At 42.3% G+C, this 26,709-nt stretch overlaps 1 protein-coding gene across 1 annotated transcript; it reads left to right on the forward strand.

Moving 5' to 3' along the window:
* Nucleotides 1-381: 381 nt before the first annotated feature.
* On the forward strand, nt 382-26,614 carry gabra2b (gamma-aminobutyric acid type A receptor subunit alpha2b; the record flags this gene model as incomplete). The annotated part of the gene is made up of 10 exons (XM_079268928.1): nt 382-468; nt 900-1,005; nt 3,020-3,135; nt 10,049-10,116; nt 12,923-13,143; nt 14,117-14,199; nt 15,105-15,248; nt 24,219-24,371; nt 25,328-25,530; nt 26,306-26,614. Exons 2-10 carry the CDS (start codon nt 935-937, stop codon nt 26,612-26,614), a joined length of 1,368 nt encoding a protein of 455 aa, XP_079125054.1. The 5' UTR covers nt 382-468; nt 900-934.
* Between the last annotated feature and the right edge of the window lie 95 nt (nt 26,615-26,709).

Here is a 26,709-nt window from a genome sequence, read left to right on the forward strand (position 1 = left end):
GTGTGTGTGTAGGTGTGTGTGTGTGTGTGTGTGTGTGTGTGTGTGTGTGTGTGGAGATGAGGGAGACTGAGATGTGCTTCTTGCTTATCACGAATCACATCGAGCTTTTCACCAGCTGAGGGGGAATGCTGAACAGGGCAATTTGACGCCAGGATCAGCTCCCCACAACTGCTGCTTTTTTTCTTTTATTGATTCAAAAAAAGAAGCTTTTATTTCATTTCAGTCCATCTCATTAACATCATATACATTTTTATTGGTTCATTTTTTTTTGACACTATGAAAGCCAGTGCGTTTCGGCTGCATTCCTGCTGCTGGCCGGGACTGTGATGGATCAGTGCTCGCAGCTTTGTTCTCATGACACACTTGCACTCATTCAGTCTCATCAAAACAGCAGAGAGCGGTGATTTCGCTTCAACTTTCTTGCATCTTCGACGAATCCGGCTGCAGCAGCTACTTTCTGCACTTGAGGTGAGTCTGTTTTATTATTCTTTTTTTAAAATAAAAGTCCCCCCTCAGACATAAAGGAAAAACGATTATTTATCATGCGGGAAAGCGTGGGAACGGATCTTGATCGCACATTTCTATTGTTGGTTATTTTCTGCATTTTTTTGTATTTCTTTTTTGTTGTTGTATCGTCTAAAATCGGTGACACGCGGCTTCAAATCGGTGTACCGACTTGATCCAGTATCTTTGGTAACAGTAACGTTCAGTGAGTGCAGGCGTGGGACGTGAATACTAATTGCTGCCAGTTGCTGCCTCTGCTGCTGCTTCTCCGTCTATTTATTTATTTTTGCTCGCGTGTTGAAGGGAATCCCCAGAAACAAGTGATGGATGCAATGACTGTATGGCTGACATATGAATCCCGCTGGCGGTCTAAACGGAGCCTCCATTCATTACAGCGGCTGTCCTGCTGCGTGTCGGTGTCGGAGCAGCCATGTGGAGCAGAGAGAGCGCTCCTCCACTTCTCGTCTGCCTGCTGGCGCTCACAGCTCTCTGGAAAACCAGGTGAGTCTTTTTGAACGGGAGACGCCTCGAGGACCACTCGCTGCGTTTCTGGAGGAGACTGGAGGTATCCATTTATCAAGGTTTTCTTTTCTTTTTTTAAATCACACCGGACTCATTATCAGCGGACAGTCAATGCGCAGGAGGAGAGGCAGTTATCCTGTCCTCAGAGTGAGCATACAAATAACCCCCAGGGCAATTATCTCCCCTATTGCAGGTGTAGTACAATTTATAATAGGCCTTACGGTTATTAGGTATTACACATTCCATAGACCAGCTTGAGTTTCATTATCTGTAATTCGGGTTTTTAACAGCCTATTCTAATTAAGGATAATAGCTACAGCCGATATATGAACCTTGAAGATTGATCTGTGTTTCAAGGACAATGCATCTATCAATACATTATATTGACAAATATGTATCTATGAGGCCTAATTACTTTAAATTGATACATCTAAAAATAAAGTGTCAAACCTGCTTTGCCCCCATCATTTTTGATAGCCCCACTGTTTCATCAGAGGACATCTCACATTATCACACGAGGTGTAAAGGTGTCTTTTGAGAGACAATTGGGAGTGACAGTTTAGGTCACTTGAGAGCTCACACTAGATGACAGTTGAGAAAAGAAAGAAACAGCTGATGTCAGAGGCACAAGAGGCAATTAAAAAAAAAGAAAAAGACAAAAAAAAGGCCCACTGAATCCATAAAGCTGTGGTACAATGTCCCTCTTGTTCTAAAACCGTGTCCATCGGCAAGTGCTTGGCTGCAGAGGCCTTACGCCACAGTCGTGAAAGCGCAGCTGTAAATAACACAAGTAATAACGACAGTGTTACGGCCCACAAGGTGGCTCACCTTGCAGCCATTTTGCCACTGGGTTATTAAAACTTCACAACCAGCCAGGAGGCTGGAGGTCTTTACAACATGACATGAAAACGGCATAATTAATTCTCACCATGCATATAAGTATCGTATTATCGTATATGTATGAGATGATATAGTTAGAAAAATGTCTTGTACAAAATGTTAACGTATAGCAATGCAACCTGCTTTTATTTCGTTTTTTTAGCTCACACTAGCTAAATTAAGGCGAGCTGGCTAATTTCCAAGTGAGCCTTGAAGGCTAGTTAACTAGCGCGTTAACTAGCTAGTTAGCTAGTTAACTAGCTCGTTAGCTCGTTAACTAGCGCGTTAACTAGCGAGTTAGCCAGCTAACGTTAGAATGCTAATGTTAACGCTGATGTTAGGGATACATGTGAATGTTTAAATTAGCTTTTGCTCACACATGCTAATGCAGGTTTGATGCTAACAGAGCTGCAAAAAAAACAGCTGGCTCTGCTGATATGGGTGTAATTTACACAGTGGCAAAGATGTCGCTATGAGAACATACTGTACTCGAAGAAAATAAATTAAATATTCCTCTCCTATTAGGTTATAACCAAAGGCTGTATATAAGAAGGGTATAGTAGGCTACATTAATCCAACACTTTCTCTGATGGCAATTAGAGAAATGTGGTCCAAACAGAAAATACCCAGATGTGTAAAATGATCAATATTGTATGGACATTCCCTGCTTAAAGTAGAATATGCCTATAACCTGTGGCTTTTACACCAGAGCGTTCAACAGTGGTGAATACGTCAAGCTTTAATGTAGGATCTGATCTGAATTTATTTACCATGGATCTCTAGCTCTGATTACATTTGCATATTCAGTTGTGTTTTGGCTCCAAGATGAGATGGCTCACAAACGTTCTGCCTTGTACTGGGTCATCCATGTGGATGAGGAACACTGTGTGTGTGTGTGTGTGTGTGTGTGAGTGTGTGTGTGTGTGTGTGTGTGTGTGTGTCTGTGTGGGCATGTATGAAGTCTCTGCCAGATAATGACGACCCCCTTTTCCCAATACATCAGGCCTCTGGGAAACACAGTTATGAGTCTAAACACATTTAAAATGTAATCAAACTAATTGCTGTTTAAGTGTCCCTTTGGTGGTCATGTTGTTATTGTGTGTCCGTCGACCAGGTCAGTGAATGCCGATACCACATCTGATGCCTTTAACACCAACATCACCCTGTTCACACGTATCCTGGACAGCCTGCTGGATGGATATGACAACCGTCTACGGCCAGGTCTTGGTGGTAAGGAAATGATCTTATTGACGTACAGAACTTTATTATTTCATATCTGTACTTTTTACATGATGCTATCTAACTTTTGCGCTCCCATTTAGCATGGAACAGCACTTTGTTTTTAAATGCGTGATTGCTCATGTGGAGTGAGAACACTTCATTTAACATCAGATTTGTAGTACTGATGACCTTTGGCAACAATCCCCTCAAGAGTAAACTGACAAACACACTCAGTGCACAACACATTCAGGTTATATAACACTCAATCCACTTCCTGGAAAGTAACAGCAGCCAAACTGGCCGCATTTAACCCCGCAGAGGGCTGCATTCTCGCCGGAATCCTTCCGTAAAATACCCGCTGAAGCTTTTAGAAATCGGAGGCAATAAAGTGTGGGTGCAGTGTCAGTTGAGCTGCATGGTTGTGATGCTGGTTTGGCTGAAGGGACATGGTTGAATTGATGTCAAAGTGAAAACGTTGGAACTTTGGACCATGTGGATCTTTCTTACATCCATCGATACATTCCTGCTTGGATTATATATTATATATTAAAAGAGCAGTTTGAGTAAAATGTAGCAAGACGATTTGGTTATGACCAGATATGATCAGACCCAGAAATTGTAAGATTTGGATTTAGTTCCGGAGATGTTTGCACTTTCAAGTGTACGGCCTAAAAGCCTGAGACTGTCATTATTTACACAATGGTTAGTGTTAGTTTAATGGAAATCTGCTACACTCTAAATTGTATAGCAGCTTTGTATGTGTTCATAAAGGTTATATTCAATATATATATATATATATATATATATATATATATATATATGGATGGATATATATATCCATATATCCATGGATGTATGGACTTTATAATTTAATATCTGTACTTTTTACATGATGCTATCAAACTTTTGCGCTCTCATTTATCATGAAACAGCACGTGTGCCTTTTTTTTTAAATGGTTGGTTGCTCATGTGGAGTGAGAACACTTGATTTAACATCAGATTTGTAGTACTGATGACCTGCTGGTTGGTATATGTCAAATGAAAAATAGAACCATGTGGTGTGTATACAATAATGATTTCCCTGAGCTTCTGTGAGGTTTGATACATTTCAAGCTGCAGAAACATGACAGGCTTTCGGGACTCTTCACTCTCTGCAGAAGATGGTGCCTTTTGTGGTGCTGATAAGAATCATGTCCTCTCTCGGTGGGCCTCTCCATCCTCACCTCTCCCATCATCCTCCATGTTTGGCATCTCATTTCCAGCTTGGCCCCGTCACCACAAAGCTGAACTCCTCCCTCAGGATTTGGTGCCATTTGAAATTCAAATTCCTGCGGCCATCAGCCCAGTCCAGGAGCTGCCATATGGGGAGCAGACCTCCTTTGGCTTGGAAGCGCTCAGCCTGTACAGCTGGACCAACAGTTATGGTGCTGCTAGCTTATTCACTGTGGAGGAGAAGATGACATGTTTGGCCTGTGACAACACTGTAGCTCACTATCTTACTTTAAGACCTTTAATGATCACATTTCAAGGAATTTTTCATCAAATAGGGTTATTACACCAAAATATATACTTAATACTTTCCTAAAAAGTATGTTTCTTGCCATTTTTAATTTGGCCCTGGCCCTTTTCATAATAATTGTAGTAGATTTATGCGATTGAATCAATAAAACTGTATTGATTTACACAACATGAACTCATCATTCTCCTCCAACAGACAGCTCTGGGGGAGTGGTCGTGTTAAAGGCAGACTTAGGGGAGGATCTGAAATATAACATATATATAAAACATTAAATGAAATGATTTCCTACCAAGTGTCTTTCAGTACCACCATTACATCCAGGTTTACCAGCTTTGGCCCCAGCGGGAGCAAACCTCCTAACACTCAAAATGTAGTAGCACACTGTAACCCATTAATGTACCCGGGTGCTACATCGAGGAGCAGAATTCCGTCCGAGAACAGGAAAGTGACATCCGATGGAGTTTTACACATTGTAGACACATTCGATCTTTATGTCTCGTCTGTGGGAAGAAAAAACAACATGTTAACGCCTCGCGGAGCCGGAGCTTATAACACACTCATCACAGCTGCATGAGTGTGTTCACGCAGACATACATGTATTCTGGGACACATAGTCAGTTCTCATGGTTCACGTAGTGTACCACTCAAAAAATAAAATCCACGTAGCTAATATACATATATATATATATATGTATATTTATATATATATACTGTATATGTATATATGTATATGTATATATATAGATAGACACTGTATGTCTCTCTGTATGAATCTTCAAAGATTCAATCATTTATTTACAGCATCACTACACATTGCCTTCATACATACAGAGCGTAATACAAAATGTATTTTGCCCCATAGTCATTTCACTTAGTGCCTCTCTTGTCCCACGTCTCTGGACAGAATAACAGGAACACCTGTGTAATGTCATGCAATGAATCCTCAATAAAACAAAAACACAAACTGCACCCTACAAATAGCTCTTCCGCCTCTCAGACACAGTTCCAGGCCAGATGAAATGCGTTGCAGGGCTGTTACCACAGATTGCATTCGATCGTTCACAAAAGGTGGAGTCAGTGTTCGATGTTCTGTCGCAGACGTGCAACATTTAAACCTATCCCAGCGAGCGCTCTGCCGTGTCTTATTGCAGCGAGCAGGAGATGTGAGTTGAAACGTTTCACAGATCCTCCTGATAATCAAGTGATGAAGATGGAGAAGATGAATCTAGGGCAGAGGTTTTCAAGATGAACCCACGTGTCAGGTTTCAGCGGAGAGAGAGAAAAAAACAAACAAACAACTGTAATCGTTTCCACAATGAGTGAATTTCTGTGTGGGTTTAGGCTGCACGTTTCTCTAGAAAATACAATATTACCACAGCCAGGCTAACCCGGTCGAGTGCCTCCAGAAACAAAACCTGTGATCCCCCCAATATAGAGCCTATAATGTAACTACTGTGGACAAAATGTTGGCCCTAACTGCTTTAATCCAGCATTTATTTGTCATACTTGTCATCTGTTTCAGGTGTTGAGGTAATACCGAGCTCTTTTAAAATGCAGCAATTGGTTTCCGTCACTTTCAGTGAAATCAAGCGCGGCTGCAGAGAGTGAATGCAGAGAGCACAGTTGCTCCCACATCATCATTAGTGTGACTGCGAGGCAGCTCACTTCTGTTCATATTCACACTTCTGCTACCAATTAGTTTTTCCACCCCCCCCCCCCGAAAAAAATTGTCATCTAACTATGCCTTCCTGCTCAGAGCTATACATTATGTCTCAGCTTTAAAGCAAGAGCTTTATTCCAAAATCCAACTGACGCTGTCGATTTGTCGCGAGCACACAAAATAAGAAACATTGTTGTTGGTTACGGGAGGTGACAAATAGAAAGTTAAGAGGAAAATTCAAACTCTGAAGCGTAAGTACGTTTGTCACATGTCTTTCATATAAAGCCTCCCAGACTATCTTGGTCATTTGTTTAACTGTTGAATTCAATCCTAAAAAGGAACATTTAAAGCTGCACGAATCAATATTTTTACACAAAACATTGGGTCAAATGTGACCATGTATATCTATGTGTCACTTGAAAGGTGTCGCTTGACCAGCCCATAGATAATTATCACGCATCTCTGCAGTTCCACGGCGGCATTTTAGCATCTTTCAGGTCATTGTTTTGATTTGACAGCCTGAAGCTTTGCATTTTTGCCTCAGTCTCACAGCTCTCGTCAACCCTTTTGTACTGCAAAGAGCTGAAAGGACAGGGAATATTGACCCACCGTTTGTCAGACTGCCAGAAACACAAGTCCAAATCAACGCTAATGTCGCTTCGCGCCTATTGTTTAAAGTTTGACATAATTGTTACGTATCTCTAATATTCACTGTGGTGCTCTGGTTTTCTGAGTTTGTGCTAACTTGCGTTGTTTGGTTGGGTTTTGTGGAACAATTATGTTGTTTGCACTGTGAGTGATATTGTGATGCCCTTGGGTTGGATTGGTTGATTCTTTCATCTATAATCTTGGTGTCAAGGGGACTATTGCTGCCCATGCAACTAGTAGAACCTCAAAATCTGCTCATCAGCGCTAAAGGCTAGCAACGCTACACAGAAACACCAAGCGCAGCACTTCACCTACAGCACAAGAGATCAGGTGGTAAAGACATGTAACCTGGACTCGACTGATACCCATCCCGCGGTACAATATTGGGTTTTTGCTGAAGCGCTTTATCTCTGTCCACACTGTCAAGGGTTAAGTTGGCGTTTGGATAGTTGCCCGGCCGGGACGCACTGTGACCCTAACACAGACCAATAAAACCTGGTTCAGCAGGTCTGTACGATATGATTCAGAATATGTTTGTGACTGTTGCTGCTGAATAGATGAACTTTAGGTATTGTCCTTGTTCCTGTAGATAAGCACCCTGACGTCCTCCGGCATTAAATGCACTCTGGATGTTTTTAAACAGTAAACAGAGATGTTCCCCGAGGGCTGTGCTTTTATAGGTTTGCTACTGTGAGGATGCAGCATTTGTACAAATATGGTTCGTTTTGCTTGGGAATTTGCTCACTCATGCAATGCAAATGGACTGGAGCTGTCATGTGGTGGTGGATTATGGTTCTCTGCAGACCTCTGTTTATTCTTGTGGTTTCAGACTCAGCCAAGACAAAACAAATATTATTTAGTCAAAAACCTTGATAACTAGACTCCTATTGAATGCTAACATATAATTATTTTGTTGTTAAGTATTTTGCTCCTATGCACTTGTCTGAATTCAGTGAAGCAAAAAATGTTTTCATGTAAAATAAATGATGTTTCAGAGATCGAGAGGGATGTTTCAAAAAACAATGACTGATCATGATTATGGCACTATTGGCTGTCCCTGTCACTCCTCACTATACTGCTAATATATTCTAAATAGTGTGTCAAATGGCTCTCTTATCTTTATATCTCATATGGACTGGTTGTGGTCTAAATGTACTTTTCTTTCTTCTGTTTTCACACTACATGGTTGCAGTCTCTTGGATAGTGACCGTAAAGCGACTTGTTACGTTGCACTGTGGGATAATGTCCGTCCAATATTCAAGACACACAAGAAAACGGCCAACACACGATATAAAGGACCATAACAGTGAACACATTCAGACACAGCCACTGAGCACTCACTGTACTAAGGTACAGTACACCCCGATGATAAAACACACCACATTGTATATTTTTACAATCATGGGTTTTACAGAGATGGCGTTTTTGGTGTGGCTCCAAAAAGAGCATTTCTCTTGAAATAAATCCAACGAATGGAAGCCTCTGTGAGCCATAGTAAAAACCGAATCATTTTAAATCAGCCTGATGCACATTCAAAGGCCCGGTTTACATACAAAAATGCACCCCCGCCGTATGTCCCGCTAAATGGATTGCACCTACTCCCCGGCAACCTGCCACTTCCATTTGATTTACATTACCTTACAAATAAGAAAGCATTTTCATAATATGTCCTGTTGGGCTTGAATGGCGGCTCGCCTCTCCACTCACGCGAGCACTTTGCCGAGGAGTAATGATCCCTTTAGATTGAATGTGAGACGCTGCTTGCGGTGTAGTACAGAGTGTAGAGTAAAAGGTGAAAGCTTTTTGAATTGACCGAGCGTGAGAGATGGAGCTTCGGTAATGATTGAAGAGACAGAGTGTAGAGACAACGAATGGACCCGATGCGGCAGCGCTGCTGCACGTAGCACATTATCCCTCGAAAAAGAAGCAGACGAGAGCTTTGCTCTTCCTGTCTGACACGTCAGCGTGAACATTTAGGCCATGTTCTATACACGCTCACAATCATAGCTCAGGCCTACATGTCGCTGTGGCTCACTAAATCTGATCTTACTGAGCTGCCATTGAGTTGACTCGCACAGGTCACACATAGGTGAACCGAGGCTGTACATCACTCGTCTGACAGGCAAACAAATGACAACGGAAGAAAAGAACATCAGTGATTTATCAACAGCAGATTTATCATTCCTCATGGGTCGTTAGGCGGTGTGCAACTCGAAGACAAAAACGACATCTTTGATGACTGAACTGTTGCCGCATGTTCAGAAGATGATGGATTTACTTACATTCATGAATTCTGTTGACTTTCCTTTCTGTTTGCTATTTGAAGGCACAATGAGTCGTGTTTGTCGGTTGTGGTTTGTAAAGGACATTGAAAGTTGGGGCCCCTCTCCCGGCTCACCGACACTAGAGGTGCTCACCAGCGGGTCAAAGCTAACCCCAGATTCACTCCTGTTTTGGAACAATCTCTGTCCGCAATATTTGTCACGATATTTCTGGGAAAATCCGAAGAGATTCCTCTGCAAACACTTATTGAGCAGCTACTTTGTCAGAAATGCAACAGAGGACTCAATGCCGTTCCTGTTCGCAGTGCAGCCAAACAAAGTTCTGCTGTCTTGATACAGAATAAAGTCAATGTTTTCCGTTTTACACCATGCAAACACAAATGCCTTTCCTGTGACGTCTTCACAATAAAAGCCAGAACAGTAACTTCATAAATCTCTCATCAGGTTGTAGGACAGTGAAGTGCGTTGGTAGGTAGTGGTTGTGAATGGCGGACTCCGCCACTGAAGATGAAACTTCACATTACAGAACATTAAATGGCAGTTGCAGAACATTAGGTAGACCATAGAAGTTTTGGATTGATGTTGTGAAAATCTTCGAGATTAAAACAATTAACTCTGAGATTCAGATTCAGATTTCCTCGCCTGTACTAAAAATATGTGACAGGTCAGAAAAAGACATTTTGTAGAAACTATGTTAAAATAAATCTCATATTCTCCACTTGAATGCCTTTTAACTCTTTTTTTTTGCAGTATTCTAACGTTGTTTTTACCCTTTTGGTGTGTTGATGTCTCTCGTTGTTGTCTATTATCCAGACAGGATAACCGAGGTGACGACAGACATCTACGTCACCAGCTTTGGACCAGTTTCAGACACAGACATGGTGAGAGCAGATATTGGACATCTATTTATCATGTTGAATTATTCACCCACATCTTTGCTGCTGAAAGAAACAAACACAGCACAAGAACAACACCACTCCAGAGGACGACCTTGTACTCCCTGTTCGTACTTTAAAGAAGAAAAGATGCCTCTTATGCATTATTTTTAGTACCATTACGGCTTTCCCTCCTTTTATATTTGCATCATCTGCTTCTCTCTCTCCACACACACACACACACACACACACACACACACACACACACACACACACACACCGCAATACTGAAGTGGGACGAGTTGTCCACACTACGGCACGATGTCTATTCATCTGACAATTTTCATCCTATAAATTATTGAAAGTCCTCTTGTTATTCAAGTCACTCCTTTGTTTATCGTGGGCTTTCCTGTTTATCATTCTGGAACCTGCGCCCACCCTCACATCATATCATTCTGTTGTTGAAGACCCATTTTCCAAGTGATTGATCCATTGATTTAGCCGTTATGATGCTGGAGTTCAATGCTGTGGCCTCTGACAGATATGTAAACTAGAAGGCACTCAGTTCAACATAAAACAGCACTCATGCGGAACAGGTCTCGGACACAATTTCATGAATTATTAAACCATAAAAATGATCTCACAGAGTAAATCCCGGATCCAGATCACCACCCACATCTGATCGACTACATTTTTTTTTATCTCAGGGCTCCTCTGAATTTGAGCCAAATCATTCCTGATGTCTCTTTTTAAATCTTAAAATCTTAATCTTGCAAACAAACAAATGGACGCAGGTCATCACTCAGTAATGTTGCTACAGCCAGTAAAGCTTTTAACCCAAGAAGTAGGCTACTGATATATCTGAATTAAAAAGAAAAATCCATTTCCATCATCTTAATGTATATTCAGGTTTGAAAAAGTATCATATTATTCATTCCTAAATAAAATCAACATTGTAACAAAAAGATTTATTGCATCCTGGCAGGGCCTGACTCCTGTTCTCCTCTGACCTGATTGAGTTATTGCGAAGCTGTAGTGCAATTCAGCTGATTGCTGAGGTGGTCCTGCTTGATAAGATTCACATGATTTATAGGCGGTCTACTGACAGCCGAAGCAGGGAAATGAAAGTAGAAGAAGAAAAAGAAGAAAAAGTCCCGTATTGAGCTTCGAACGAGCCAACAGCCAAACAAAGAGGTCAAAGGTTTACAGTTTACAGTTAGAGGCAAACAAAGCTTGATCGTCTTTGGCTGCAGTTTGATACAGAAGAACATACTCGCTGTGGTCTGTGCAGTAATGGCACGTCTTAATGATAATTCCATTTTATTTAGAACTTTAACGGAGCAGGAATCCCAAGCAGGGAGGCGATCGGACAGGTTTTACAGGAAACAGTATGTCTGGAGATGTTTTATGTGTCTCTCAATACTTTGCGACGTCCCTGCACTCAGCCCTGAGCCCACATGGTACTATGGAGGAAATAAATCTTCATAGACAGGTCCCAGATATATAGTTTGATTAAAAAAATGTATGAAAAAGCTCAGTCATTTCCTAAAAACAGCTGAGCACTGTAGTTTTTAGCAACAGGAGGTGCATTTGTTGGGGGACTATTTTCATTCACAGATTAATACACATTTGACCAGTGAGTATTAATGGCAGCACAGCGTTGAACGTGGGATTGACTCAAAATATACAACAGTGCCAATGTTGACCATAATGAAGAAATGCAGTGGTGTGGCTAGTGAATGGGTTTTTGGGTCTGCCGCTCAGAATTATAAGCAACAACATGCTTTAGCCACGCAGACAATACATGAGATACGTTCATTGTTGGTTTTGGTTTGTTGACGATCAGAAAAAATATAAAATATCACAGAATGTTGCCAAAAATTGTCTGGAAGGGGAAACACAGGCAACAGTTAGCCAAACTAAACTGTGACCAACTGTACCACACAGTATACTTGTGCATTGAGGGATTATTTGTGACATTTTAGATGCATTCATTTTCCACTTCAAATTAAATGTTTTATATTATTAGTGCTTCAGTTGGCTTGTTTACACTTGTCTGATCACCTGACTGCTCATATTTCCGCTCTTGATCAGTTTTTTTAAGCAATGTTGCCGTGTTCCCACATCTCAAGTACCTTAATGGGTAAAATGTTATTACCCCTTATATTAAAAATACAAAAAAATAGACCCACATTGTGATAAACCTTCACTGTAATGAACTGCTGCACGCCCTAAAAGAAAGGCTTTAGTTTTGGTTTCAGTGGACAGTTTCAGTGTCCCACAATCTAAATGTCAGAGGCCTTTCAACTGTGACAAGAAAAACACTCTGGAGGAGTTTATCTCCCTCTCACGCGCGTGAATCACACCGGCACACGCGCACTCGCTCTCACGCACATTTCCCAGTGCAGCGCATTCTGCCCTAAACCGTTTCTTTTTGCGTGGCTTCTTTTGACAACAGAGGGATTGTAGGTCAAGGGGAGGTCTTGGCCCTCGGAGCCAGCTTAGGAAAACAGCGGCTCAGAGAGCTGAGAGGAACACGGGGAGTCCGGAACTCACCTGGATGGAGCTTTGACAAATAGAGAGAGCCTTCCAGTGCACAGGTTTTAAAGTGGCAGGTGAAGTCAGTCGTGAAGCGCTGCTGCTTGTAGGCTCCGATGAAACAGGGCAGCGGAAAGTGCCCTGTGTTTTATTTAGCTTTTCTTTTTTTACAGCGGAAACAGGACTCATGTTCATATAGTGGAGAGCTGAAGCATAAAAATAAAGTGATAATACAGTTTGATTATTTATTCATGTGTCCCCTCTCTGCCCATAGGAGTACACCATAGATGTTTTCTTCCGGCAAAGCTGGAAGGATGAGAGGTTGAAATTTCACGGACCAATGAATACTCTGCCCCTCAACAACCTGATGGCCAGTAAAATCTGGACTCCGGACACCTTCTTCCACAATGGGAAGAAGTCCGTGGCTCATAACATGACCATGCCTAATAAGCTGCTGAGGATCAAAGATGATGGGACTCTGCTGTACACCATGAGGTAATTCAAGTCCATGGAGCGTGTCTCAAGAGAGAGTCACAAAGTTGGCTTTGTGTTTAACTCGCTGAGATGGATTTAAAAGAAATAGTGCGACATTGTAGGTAATACGCCCATTCGCTTTCTTGCAGAGAGTTAAATGAGAAGACTGACACCAACCTCATGTCTGTATGCTAAATATGGAGCTAATATGGAGCTAATATGGAGCTAATATGAAGCCCATTAACTTAAAAGTCTAGCACTTAACCCCCCGTAAAAACACAACATGGCAGTTTCACACTTTGGGATTTGTGCAGATTAAACACAGAAGATACAACGTGTTAATAATGGAGCTTTAGAGGTGCTGGTAGGCTAGGTTTGTGACCTATGGTGTGGACAGAGCCGGTCTAGCTGTTTACCCCCTATGTTTGTGCTAAGCTAAGCTAACAGGCTGCTTGCTGTAGCATCATATTCAGTGTACAGACATGAAATTGGTAGCTTACTCTCTCTAACTTGGAGGAGACACCTTGAATGCTAAAGCTTACACATAAAAGTACGCCCACAAGCGCTACACAGTCAATGTTCAAATAAATTCTTTATGCATCCTATTTTATGGAACTTCTCTCATCTTTTGGTTAACCTCTGTGCCTTTCAAGAGAATCTATTTGAATGATAAGCCATTGGAAGTTATTTTCACGGCGCTTGAATAATGTATTGCAGCACAGTTTCTTATCAAAGAGCTAACCTACAACCTCACCTGGACACACATTCCTCTTTTGATTTCTGCTGGTCTCTGCAGCACTGCTGAGTACAGTTAAGATGAATTATTTTTGTTTCAAGGCATCGCAGATGGGAAGCGTCTTGAATAGTGCATGAGGCTTGTGAGGCTTTTATTTTTCTTTCTTCTTCTTTTATCTTTTGAGACTGTGCCTAATCTGTGCTGTTTACTTTTCATGCATTTGCAAAGTCTCCTTAATTGTCTGTGAATTGGATGCAGGTTAACTGTGCATGCAGAGTGCCCAATGCATCTGGAGGATTTCCCCATGGACTTTCATTCCTGTCCACTCAAATTTGGCAGCTGTGAGTAACTCTGATGACGATATAGCGCCCGAGGGAACTTTAAGTAAAATGCTATTTTCTTTATTTCTTTATTTTTCACTTCTCCTCACAAGTTCTTTGGCAAGAGTCTAAGAACTAAACCGCTGGAGTGCATGGCTGACTTTTCTGCCAGGAGCTCTACAAATTTTAAATAAACATGCAGCAATTAAAAAGATGTATATCGAATAACTGACGGATAAAGAACTGATTGGAACTGTCACTGGGAAATATGGGGAAACGGACTCTAAACTCATCCCAATATTTTATTTTGTGAATTGTAATCGGTTGTAATCACTATTTTATTGCTATGGCTTCTTTACATTTGGATGAAGAATGTTTGCTTCATGCTTTTAAAATTTGATTTAAAAACAAGTATCAGAGCCCCATGAAGTACATGGTGGGTCATGTCTGAAATGCCTTGACTTCTCACATTAATTCAATCTACTGTCAATCCATTCATGTGGTGGCTTATAGTATTTCACATGAAGCTCATTCATTGCAACAATACAGCAATCTGTAGCATGACATGATTGGCAGAATATTAAAAAAAAAAGTGGGTTTTTTTCTGTCTCATCAGACATTCATAAACTAGCAGACGAGCTTTGAAATGTCCTATTCATTGTATGCTGTGACTGAAAAGGGCAAATGTCACTGTGCATCAATTGCTTGTTGGCGTTTTATGAATTCCATCGTCAGCCAATGAGAGATTTTTTTCTCTCCACAGCATTCTTCTCTTTTCTTCTTCTAGAAACCCAGCTTCAAACACAATGTAGTCGGGGCTTTTCATTTGGGTCACTGAAGTAATTTCTTGAAAAATCATCAATAGCCGCGGCTGCCCCAGATTTATCCCCTATGGGTTTATCCTCTTCTTTTTTTCTTTTTTTTAGATGCGTACACAATCTCAGAAGTGACTTATGCTTGGACTCTAAATGCCTCTGACTCTGTGGTGGTGGTAGGAGAAAGCTCCCGCTTGAACCAGTACGACCTGCTCGGACAAACGGTCGGACAAGAGACTATCAAATCGAGCACAGGTAAGCTGATGTGGAGGTCCAGTTAGTGAACGTCTAGAACGTCAAATCCACCTCATCCCTCCTCCACCTCCCACTGACCTCCGTCCTCTGCAGTAAATGTTCCTCCAAATTAGAAAAGGTCTCAGAAATAGCAAAGACACTGGATTTGGTATTTTCAAATACTTAAGAAAGGACGAAGCCACTCCACTGAAATAGTTTGCTAAATAGTTGACAGCAGCAAAATGTGGATATTTAACAGCTTTCTATAGTACGCCCTTTAGCACAACACCTATGCAATCACTAACCTGAATACTGTGATGGCACCTACAGCGTCAACCTGCTTCATTGTGTCTCGTCACAAACACAAACATCTTAAATATCTCAGTCCCAAACAGTTTGAGTGGGAAAATCAAAGTGTGAGGATGTTGCGCTTGTTTGGGTAGATGTTGAACTCGTCCACCTCCTACATGTTGCAGGAGGCGGACCGTGGCTGGCTGGGAAACGCTGGGTTACGTTTGTTTTGTTACTCACTTTATTAGGCTTGAGAAACATTTGTTCGGGCTTCCTCTGCATGACGGAGATTCGACAAAACAGGGATTTGGCAGTCATGCATCTGGAATTCCCTACTTTGTTCCATATTTTGTGAATCTGCATTTGGCATGGCCTGGAGACCCAAAACAAAGGCAGCACGACAGGTGAGCTGCTGCTGCGACAAGCCTTTCCACTTTATAACCCCCACCCCCCCCCCTCTTTGGAGGACGAACATGAGCAGACATTCCAAAGCAGTGCACTTTCTTTGGATGGATTTTGAATGAATAATAAAAAACCGGAATAGATGACAGATGTTGATGCAGAATTAGACATGAGGGAGCGCATCTGTCTGTTGTCGCTGTCAGTCTCTAACAGAGGAGCTCCAGGAGAAAAGAAGAGCTGCTGCTGTGTTCTTCAGTGATTTAAGTGTCTTACGTTTGTGTCCAAAGACACAGGAATGTCTCACAAAAGTGCAGCGATGCGTGAAATGACAAAGAAAATCTATGTTCTGGGCCCAGAACATGGATTTTCGGTGTGCATTGAAAACGTGGCTTTGCACTCCAACGGACCAGCAGGAGACGTTAGCGAGGGAATCCATCAGTGACAAGCTCATTAGTGGACGGGATAATTAACTCTGGTTAAGTCTAGAGGTGTAAAACATGGACTTGAGGAACAATGACGGGATACAAAGCTTGTAGAGCCAAAAGGTTTTGAAAAAAGAAATAATTGACTATTCGCCGAAGCCCTTTCCCAAACATGGTGCACACGTCGTAGCGGTGTGCAGGGGGTGAACTAGTAATGCTGCATTCACATGGAATCAGACGGGGGACGGTACACCAGATATCATTGTAGTGGGGGAGAGCAGGACGTAAAAATTAAAAGAAATTAGGTGAGGCTGACAGAAAATACCGTCCACCGTGACGGAATTTACAACCGGATGTTATGTATCTCACTCACACAAGGAGAAAGTTCTTTAAGTTTGCAATAGAATAATAAGCTGCATTTTATAGCTCCATGCATTACTAGAATACATGTTTTTAACATGTTTGTATTCCATCACTATAGTAACGTATGGTCATGCCTGTCCTGACATTCCGTCTTGACTATTTGCGTGTTTTTCCCGTGGCATTCAGGCGTTGTCCGTTTACCGTCTGCCTGTGTGTCCCTGTGAAAGCAGCATGAAAGAGAAACACGGCATTTAAAGAGTTTGCAGCGAGGCGTCTTCTTCTTTATTTAAAAAAATACAAATGGAATGAACTGTTCGTTTCCACCGCTTAAACGTGAGCCGCAAACGTTAGCATGCACGGCTAACTAGCTTCATTTGACTACTTACCGCAGTAACCTCGTGCTTTAAAAAAAATAAATTTCTGAAGGTTATGTGCAGGTTTGTGAACCATATCTAGGTTAAGTGCTGTATGCTGCCTCTATAGAGGGCAGAATGCCTGCCAGGCCTTCCCTTTAGTTACTAAAGGGAAGGCCTGAGCGAAGCGGTCAAGTCTCCTTGTTACACTCATTCTAAGACGTTGTGCAGTAGCCAAATCCACTGCTCGTGTCTTGAAGTCTGCACAGAGTCAGATATTAATACAAAACACTTTCAACGAGCATATTGTTCACAAAGTGAATACAGAAAACAACAAACACAATTACATAGAATAATAGGCTATTGTGTTAGAAGAAAGAGAGAATTAGGGCTAAAAATAGAAACCAACATTTCATGCAAACACACCAACACCAAAGCCATGAAACAGGGCCAGATCTTGAGTGTGCCTACTGGCGTCTATGGGTAGGATGGGTCCTTCCAACTCGTGTCCTACAGAGGCTATGAAGAGTCCTCTCTAGCATTCCAAGAGCACACATTGGAACAGTCTGAGTGTGCCGGTATGCGGTAGGAAATGGATGTTGTTTTTATTCATTCATTTCTTGAATTTGATTTGGAATAATTCAGAACATTGAACATTTTTAGGAAGAATGATTTTGCATTCTTCAAAACAATTTACGCAGATTGGAAACATGTAGACCTATTCAAAACGATTTGAACAATTATTATGATTTACAAACAATTAAAACATACAGTGAATATTCTCTCCTCAAATCAACCCCCATTTAACAATCAGTAACTCTGGTTCGGTCAAAGTAAACCCTTCATTCACCACGTTAGATGTGAAAAGAAACGGACGTCATGCTCTCCTCGAACAAAAGTATTTCCAATTCCAACACTTACCAACTTTGGTCAAATTCACAGAGTTAGATGTGAAAGTAGGCTGGCTGTAACCCGCTGTCTCTCTCCGTCGCTGCCGGCCTCAGTGCTATTAACAGCTCGCTGAACTAGTCTGTAGCTGAACGACGGCAGATGCAACAAACTTTTAAATACGGCCTCGTAGATCGAATACCAGTGAAGATTCAGCAGCAAGATCGGCAATTTCTCGCCTCTAATATGTTCAGAAAACAGATTGCTGCTGAGGTGAAACAACTGAAAGTTTACTCGCATATTTCCCTTTCCCAAATCAGGGAACAGGAAACGCATGGTGCGCATATTCGATGAGGTAGCATTCTTGAAATTCATTTGAAGGATCGTTCCTTGACTTTGAGAAACACCCTATGTGTGTGTGCGTGTGTGTGTGTGTGTGTGTGTGTGTGTGCGTGTGTGTGTGTGTGCGTGTGTGTGTGAAGAGGGGAGGGACACCAAACTGGATATAAGTTGTGATAAATAAATGCACATTGAGTCTGGACGTGAGTCTGTGAAGACAAAGTTGGCAGCTGTTTTCCTTTACGTGCTGAGAGTGACAAGGCATCTGACCCCCAGTGAATGGAGACTATATGATGGCACGAAGCAAATCACAGATGATGTAAGCAGGAAATAACAGTTTGTAATGAACACATGCATTCACAGGGTGAATAAGGGAGAATAAGGACCCAGGATATGTGTTACTTAAACTTGTCCACCTTGTAGAGCTCATTTCTCATGTTTGAAGCTCAATTCTGCCGTTAACTATCGTGTCACATAGCAAATAGAATCGGAAAATACAGATTGACTCTGCAACATGGCTCTCCTCTCAGTAAAGCTCCCTGCTGTGGCAAGGCATGGTGGCAGAATATGTACAGTGATAAATAACACGCAGGGACCATTGCAAATAATCCCCCGATGGTTATTAGCTTGGAAATAAACGCCCTCCAGGGTGCACACAAACAGAGCAGACCCAAAGCAGGTGGAGGCTGCGTGGTGCGGAGCAGCAGCAGCACACGTCAGCACACAGAGTGAATGCGAGGCTCTTTAAATAGGCCGCCAGATCAGTGCGGGGAGATGCCTTCGCTGCGGTTGTGGTTGGTTAACTGTCAGTTGACACGGCGGAGGACGACGCCCGGCTATGTCCCGTTAGAGGCAGTTCATCTGCTGTGTGACTCTGAGGTCAAAGGGGACGTTATGTCATCACTGCGGATAATAACGTGAGTGTGAGACCTCGGGATACACCTGACGGATGAGCCAAATACAACAGACACGCCATTTATCACCATGCATGTTGCCATGGTAGCATGAGCAGAAACGAATCATAGGTTGCATCCGAAGTTCCAAACTAACGCGCTATGTAGCATGCTGAAATATGTGAGATTATTTTTGTATGTATCAAACCAATAGTACGCAAATTGCATGCTATTTCCAGTGGCATTTTAAAGTATGCGTGTATGCACTGGACACTACGCTGGTATTAATATCCCACAATGCATTGCGGTAGTAATGACAATGCTGAACACAGACAATGGTGGACTGTAACGTCAATAATACTTCAATGTAAATTTAAGTAAAAGATCCACTTTGCTCAGCGCAATTTCCTTTTTTTTTAGTTGTCGTTCAAAATGTACGACTCTCACAAATTTATAATTTGGTCACAGGAGGTTGGCACGGGTTGCCATGGTAATGCATCTCCAACCGGCAATGAGTCACTCAGGAAGTGACGTGGTAATTACGGTTCAGTTGGTCAGAACAGACACATGCTGCTGTTTATCCACATAAGTGGCGACTGTGTGGCTCAGTGGTAGAGCGGGGTCGTCCTTCAGTCAGAGGCCCGGGGGTTTGAACCCCGGCTCCGCTAGACCATGACGATGTGTCGGCGCCTGTCATGAATGGGTGAATGACGACATGTAGCGTTAAAGTGCTTTGAGTGGTCGGAAGACTAGAAAAGCACTGTACAAGTACAGTCCACTTAAAAGTATGTTGAACAATAGTTCACATGTTAAGTATGTAGTGCATAGAATGCAATGGTGGATGCAGCAAGAACTTAAATCGCCCTTTACAGAAGTTTTAGACAAAAGCATGAGAATACAGGGGCTTCAGAAGTGAAAGGATACATCTGAGGGGTCCAAGGTGTCCTCTACTGGGGATGGTAGCAAGGAGAAAGACCTCGCTCAGTCTCAAAACCAGTTCAATCTAATGATTTAATAAAAAATTATTTCTGAAACCGATTGGTAGCCACCAGCCAGGCCAAGGATACCCGACATATACTAACATTAGTGGTAATATTCCCTGCTGCTGCATTTTACACATTGGAACAATGCCACCATTTAATTTGCGTAATAAGATGGTGTTGATGGGTGGGTGAAGGTTATGAGAAGACCTGAAAGCAAGTACAGTTGTCTGTCACTGAGCAACAGCGCAGATCTAATTTTAGTAATACTACGGATAAGAAAAACATGATGAAAGAAGCTTCTGAGATACAGTTCTTGCAGGACGGTGATAGCAGTTTAATAATAATGGTGAGAAACGTGTAGGCATGCTATAATTACCCAGAGACCATATGTTGCATATTTTAGTCTACTTTGCCTAAGATCACCGCAAACCATCTTTCAACTGTCACTTTGTGAAATGTATCTTTGAATACAGACAGTTTTCTCAGCTTGCATAAACCTAAATGAATGTATCATGTGCAGTAAATGGGCTACGACACGCAAAACCACAGGTATTGGAGGGAGTCCGTTCTGTGGTGGAAATGCGAACAATGAGTATCATGAGGGAGAACGTAAAGACAGCTACATTTGACCATCTGGAAAGAGTTTGAGAAGTTTGTTGCAGGTGGAGGATGCTGACCTCGGCCTTATTGCCTCCCGACTTTAGCTGCAAAGTCAAGGGAGGAGCTTCAGTTGTCATTCTTGGAACTTTGATCGACGCTGAAGTTGCTGCAGGAGGTACTTCAGGGTTGGTGAAAGCATAGAGAAGGTGTCAAATCTAGACCTGCTGTCTTTGATCGCACAATCGAGGCGTGTGAAATCAACGTAGCATCAACAGGATCCTTATCCTGATTATCGAGCAACTAAAGACGTTTACCATATTTTACCTTCGCGTGCAGAAAATGCTTCCACCCCAGAAAAACACAGACCTTTTCCCCGTGCCATCTGCTCCGCCACTACTCCCTATAGGTTTCAATCTCCAGTATAGAGCATTTCCCCAGTGACTGCGTTCCACGATCAGGGGAATCCCTGCTTCACTTTCATTGAGTAAGAGTATCCTTCCATGCTCTAAATGCTCCTATCTAGGCTAAGCGGTGTACGCTGCCTTTCGGTAGAAGGCAGAATGCCTGCCAGTGACTCTTCCTCCTGTTTAACTAGTCACTCCACATTATCTGATTGGCTGCCTTTAAATTCATTATTCATCACTAGTGTGTCAGTGTTTGGTGTAGCGTACTTGCAAACTAGGTCATTTGGCCCCAACGAATGTGCTCTCGGGCTTTGCAGGGGACGGACATCTTGCATAAAGCCCCCCGAAAATACCAACGCACTTTTGCAAAAGTCCCACCACTCAGCCATACGTTTATGTGCCGCACACGTCGCCGTGTCGAACTCGCTACTCTAAAAAGCACTCGCTGTTCCAGTTTCCATGACGCTTGCATGTGTTGTTTGCTGTTGCTGGTAACATTGTACTCGATATAATGTGATATTTATAATATATAATGCATGAAATTCCAGCAGCTTTGATATTAACGGGGCAATGTGTAAGATCTGGCCTGAATTTTAGTTTAAAAAAAGATGATCAACAGAATGTGAAGAGGTGCGTGCTGTGGTGCAGAGATACCTGCTGTAATGAGCTTCCCCGGCCCAGAAAGTCCCATCCTGACTTGTGATACCACTTGTACCCTGACACTCAGCCTGCATTCATCAGAATGTTGATATTAACATTGACTCAGGACTGTAATATGTAAAGGGTCACTCGTGGTGCCAAAATGCCTGTAAATGATTACGTTGCAGCCAAACTGTCCAGGGGAAGAAAATGTTGCTTTGTGTCTGACGGATGTGTTGCCATAACCACTTTAGAAGGTCTCTTCTGTATATGGTTTGTCTACTTCTTTTCATGATTTTGCCATTTGAGGGGCAAAAACATCATCAATGCAGCTTTAACTACTGGTCTCTAAAAGAGGTATTCCACCTTTTCTTTGAAGACGCGATTGAGTTGCATGATGGGAAAACCAACTTTACCTGGAACCATACTAAGGATTAAAAGCTATCTCAGCCTCTGACGAATCCGTACCTCGTAAGTCCCCAACTGTACTACGATACTAAATCGCTGGTGTGTCCCTTTAAGCTAGGCCTCCTAAAAGGCCTGTACTATAAGTAAAGCCTTCCCTTTAGGTCACTTGGTGTTGTAGTTATTTCAAAGGCCCTTTTAAACATCAACAGGTATCTCTTAGTGATTCATCTCGACAAGCTCTCCAGAGCCTGTCGTCTCCTGTGTGAGAGTCAGTGTCCTCTGTCGGGACAGTCGACGCTGCCCCGGCGTGTCCTGAGTGAAGCGAGGTCTTCCCCCAGCGTCAGCGGGAGCCATTGATCTGTGGGGATAATCATCATCATGTCATAATCTTATAATAGTCTTCCCTCTCGGTGACGCGATCACGGGCTCCTCTGGAGAGAAGTCAGCCTCGTTCCATTCTTGAGCTTCCTCCTCCTCCTCTACCTCCTCCTCTTCCTCCTCCTCCTCTCATCCAAAACACGGGCACCGGCGCTGGCATGCAAATTCAATCAGAGAAGATATAGAGCCCCACGGGGCACCGAGAGTGCATTCCACTAAATCCCAGTACCTTGGTGGAGTGAGTGTGCATGTGTGTGTGTGTGGTGAAAGAGAGAGAGAGATAATTAGTCCTCACATAACTGCTGCAAAACGCAGGCGATACAACTACAGAGCCACGGAATAAAAAGAAGGAATCTTTCGGGATTAGTCCTTGGAATTGACCCCCCCCCTTCCCTCCCCACTGCTGAAAAGGACTTTCCTCTTGCCAAGTGGCAGCCTTGATTTCAGAGTCGCAGCAAATGAGCTGCTATGCTTCTCTGTTCCGTTGCCATGGAGATCACATCTTTCTCTCCTCATGTCTAATCTCGGCCTCTCTTTGAGATATCTTCCGTTCGGAAGGCCCGCCTGCTCCTGCAGCACTGGCACTGTTTCGCGGCCCTGTCAGCTATTCGGCTTTGCTCGGCGGCGAGGAAATCACTGCCTGCTTCTCTATGGACGGGTGGATTGTTTGATATGAAGTGTTAACAGCTGCAGTAAGGCCGTCTAATACACGTCTACGTCTGCATTGGCATCTTAAAGCAGCATTCTCTGCAAGCGTCACATGAACATGTGATGTCAGTCTGAAGCACAAAGGCAGGCGTAGGGGTGCACTTCACTGACACAGGTACGAAGTAGTCACTACCAGTTTCTACCAGCCCACCTGTAGTCTGGGCCTCATTGTACTTGCTTATTTATTGATTGTGATTGATCACTTTTAAATAATCGGAATCATGTTAACGTTGGTAAACAGAAAATCCATTCTGAACAAAATGTCAGTATTCGAGCATTTTGCCGTGTTTGTGTTTGAAGAGTAGCGTTTTCTTTAATGGCAAGAACTTTGCCTTTCATTTGACGGAATCTGGATTTTTACTCTTCTTGTGATAAAATATCATTTGTGATGCAGTGGAGCAGTTCATATGTGTGGATGTGTCGGATTTTTTTCTAGTGGTGTTGTCGGTGCCACATTCTTTGTAATGTAGTCGTATAGTTAGCAGCTGCACGGGCTGTAATACTTTGCTTTGGCTTTACCAAAATGGCAACTGCCATACAAAATATATTTCGGAGTACTTCTATTGTGATTATAATAATCCCTTTCCAAAAAACAAAAGCAGATTTGCAGTAACACGTTTTGAAATTGCCCTAGGTGTTATATTGCAAACCAGAGTTCATCTAAAAGTTTGAACAAAAATAATTTCTTCTCTATCTTGTAATGCAGCTGCAATATAATCTGTGGCCTTCATACACAGGTGTCAATTGCAACATGCACAAATTCATTGAAGTCATCTGACATAAACTGAGCAGAGATTGCTGCATAGATGAGTGCATTCATTAATATCATGAAGTAATTAAATGTGCTCAAATATCACATAGAAGTGGTCGTGAGAGAAGCTGGCGGTGCATTAAAGGGGCCCTGCTTCTTGTCCCCACAGGTGAATACACGGTGATGACAGCTCATTTCCACCTGAAGAGGAAGATTGGCTACTTTATCATCCAGACGTACCTCCCGTGCATCATGACGGTCATTCTCTCCCAAGTGTCTTTCTGGTTGAACAGAGAATCCGTGCCGGCGAGGACCGTGTTCGGTAAGTGTCTTTGTCAGCGACCGCTGACCGTCTCCCATACAGAGATACGTAGCAAACGGACAGCAAACATGCGAAGCAAGCTGGTATTTAATGTAATTAAGGATCTCACACACACACTCTCTAGTTATGTCAACATCACGTTTGTCAGCACGAGGCCACTGAATGCAGCCTGCGACTGAAGACGGTGGGAGCGGGAGAAAACAGGATAAAGAGGAGAGAGAGGAGACAATTCTTAGAGGCTACTGTTGGACTAGTCTGTAAGCCAAGCGGAACTAATAACAGTGACCTAAGACTGGTTAGCTCCGAGATACACAACCAGCTCCAAAAGTCAAGAATGAAGTGTGTCCACCGGCCAAAGATAGCAAACCTGCTGAGCAGTTAAAGCATCACTGAAGGTCAGTAGTTTTCAGGGCAGAGTAGGCAGACCTCATACTGTAAAGGACACAAAGGACAGTAACGACTCTTATTCTGAAAAGGGCAAAACAGTACTTACAGTGTCTCGTACATATATATATATATATATATATATACATATATATATATATATATATATATATACATACATATGTATGTATATATATATATATATGTATATATATATATATATATATATATATATATATATATATATATATATATATATATATATATATGTATATATATATATATATATATATATATATATATATATATATATATACATATATATATATATATATACATACATATGTATGTATATATATATATATATATATATATATATACATATATATATATATATATATATATATATATATATACATATATATATATATATATATATATATACATACATATGTATGTATATATATATATATATATGTATATATATATGTGTGTGTGTTATATAGAACACTTCCAACGTCACAAGAAAGGATTATCCAAAGAAATGTGATTTTCTTTTCGTGCACGTGCAGGCGTCACCACCGTGCTCACCATGACGACGCTGAGTATAAGCGCGAGGAACTCCCTCCCCAAGGTCGCCTACGCCACCGCCATGGACTGGTTCATCGCCGTCTGCTACGCCTTCGTCTTCTCCGCCCTCATCGAGTTCGCCACCGTCAACTACTTCACGAAGCGCGGCTGGGCCTGGGACGGAAAGAGCATCGTGACTGAAAAGGTAAGGAGGAGTGAAACACGTGCAGAGGGCCGATTGGTGCTTTGAAAACATTTGTTGGAGGCGGAAGGGAAGCCGCGACATCCAGTGTGACTTCAGTCGGCCACCAGGGGAGCCAGAGTGCTCCGACTATTCGTGAGAGCTCGTTAGCTGAGCGGTGGATGTAAATGACAAAAGATATCACTGAAGAATACAGAGGCGATGAGATTGTATGAATAAATGTAGACAGGAAAGACATTATGCAAAATGCAGCAACCAAATAGAAATAAAAAAAAGCTCTAAACATTTATTTATCGAGTAAATATCACCACAAATAGATAAATAACGGATTTAATAATAAAGAGACAAAAAAAGGGGCTTGGATAAAAGCAAAATGATCATCCAGTGCTCAAGTTCAAGTTGCAATACTGTACATGTATTGCCACAATGTTATTTTGCTACAACTTTTTTGACATGTTGGAAACACACTGTGGTCGAGAATTGTTTTATTCAACCTAAACAAAGCAGTTGGGGGTCTTGTGAAGCGCTCTACATCCAGTGTGACTTCCTCCTGCTGTGTGAGCATCAGTCAAGTTTCAAACACTCTCCGGAGGCCAAACAACACAAACACTGTGAGAGTTAGAGTGCGTCCTTGTCAAACTGTTGACATCTTTGTCCCCACGTGCCGATCCATTGTCACCTCGCTCCTTCATTCACATGTGTGTAGATGGCGACGAGCTTCAGGGTCGCCTCTGTCTTTTGAAGCTTTCTGCATCTAATCCTCGCGGTGTTTCAACAGAAAAAAGAGCGGGCGTCTGTCGCCAAGAAGAACAACGCCTACGCTGTAGCGGTGGCCAACTACGCGCCAAACATCAACAAGGACTCCGGCACGCTACCAACCATCGCCAAAGGCGGGGCTTTTGATCCCAACAAGCCCAGAGCAGACGGCAAAGTCGCCGACTGCAAGAAGTCGTTCAACAGCGTCAGCAAAATTGACAGGATGTCGAGGGTTTTGTTTCCGGTTCTCTTTAGCACCTTCAACCTGGTTTACTGGGCCACCTACTTAAACAGAGAACCCATTGTAAAGGACATGGTCCCCTCTACTTAGAGGCCAGCTATGACGGGTTCTGGTCCGGGGACTAAGAGACGAACCAAATACCTCCAGCAACTGTGTACACACATACCTTTGCAGAGTGAAGTCCT

The sequence above is a fragment of the Melanostigma gelatinosum genome (assembly GCF_949748355.1).
Source record: "Melanostigma gelatinosum genome assembly, chromosome: 5".
Classification (NCBI taxonomy): domain Eukaryota; kingdom Metazoa; phylum Chordata; class Actinopteri; order Perciformes; family Zoarcidae; genus Melanostigma; species Melanostigma gelatinosum.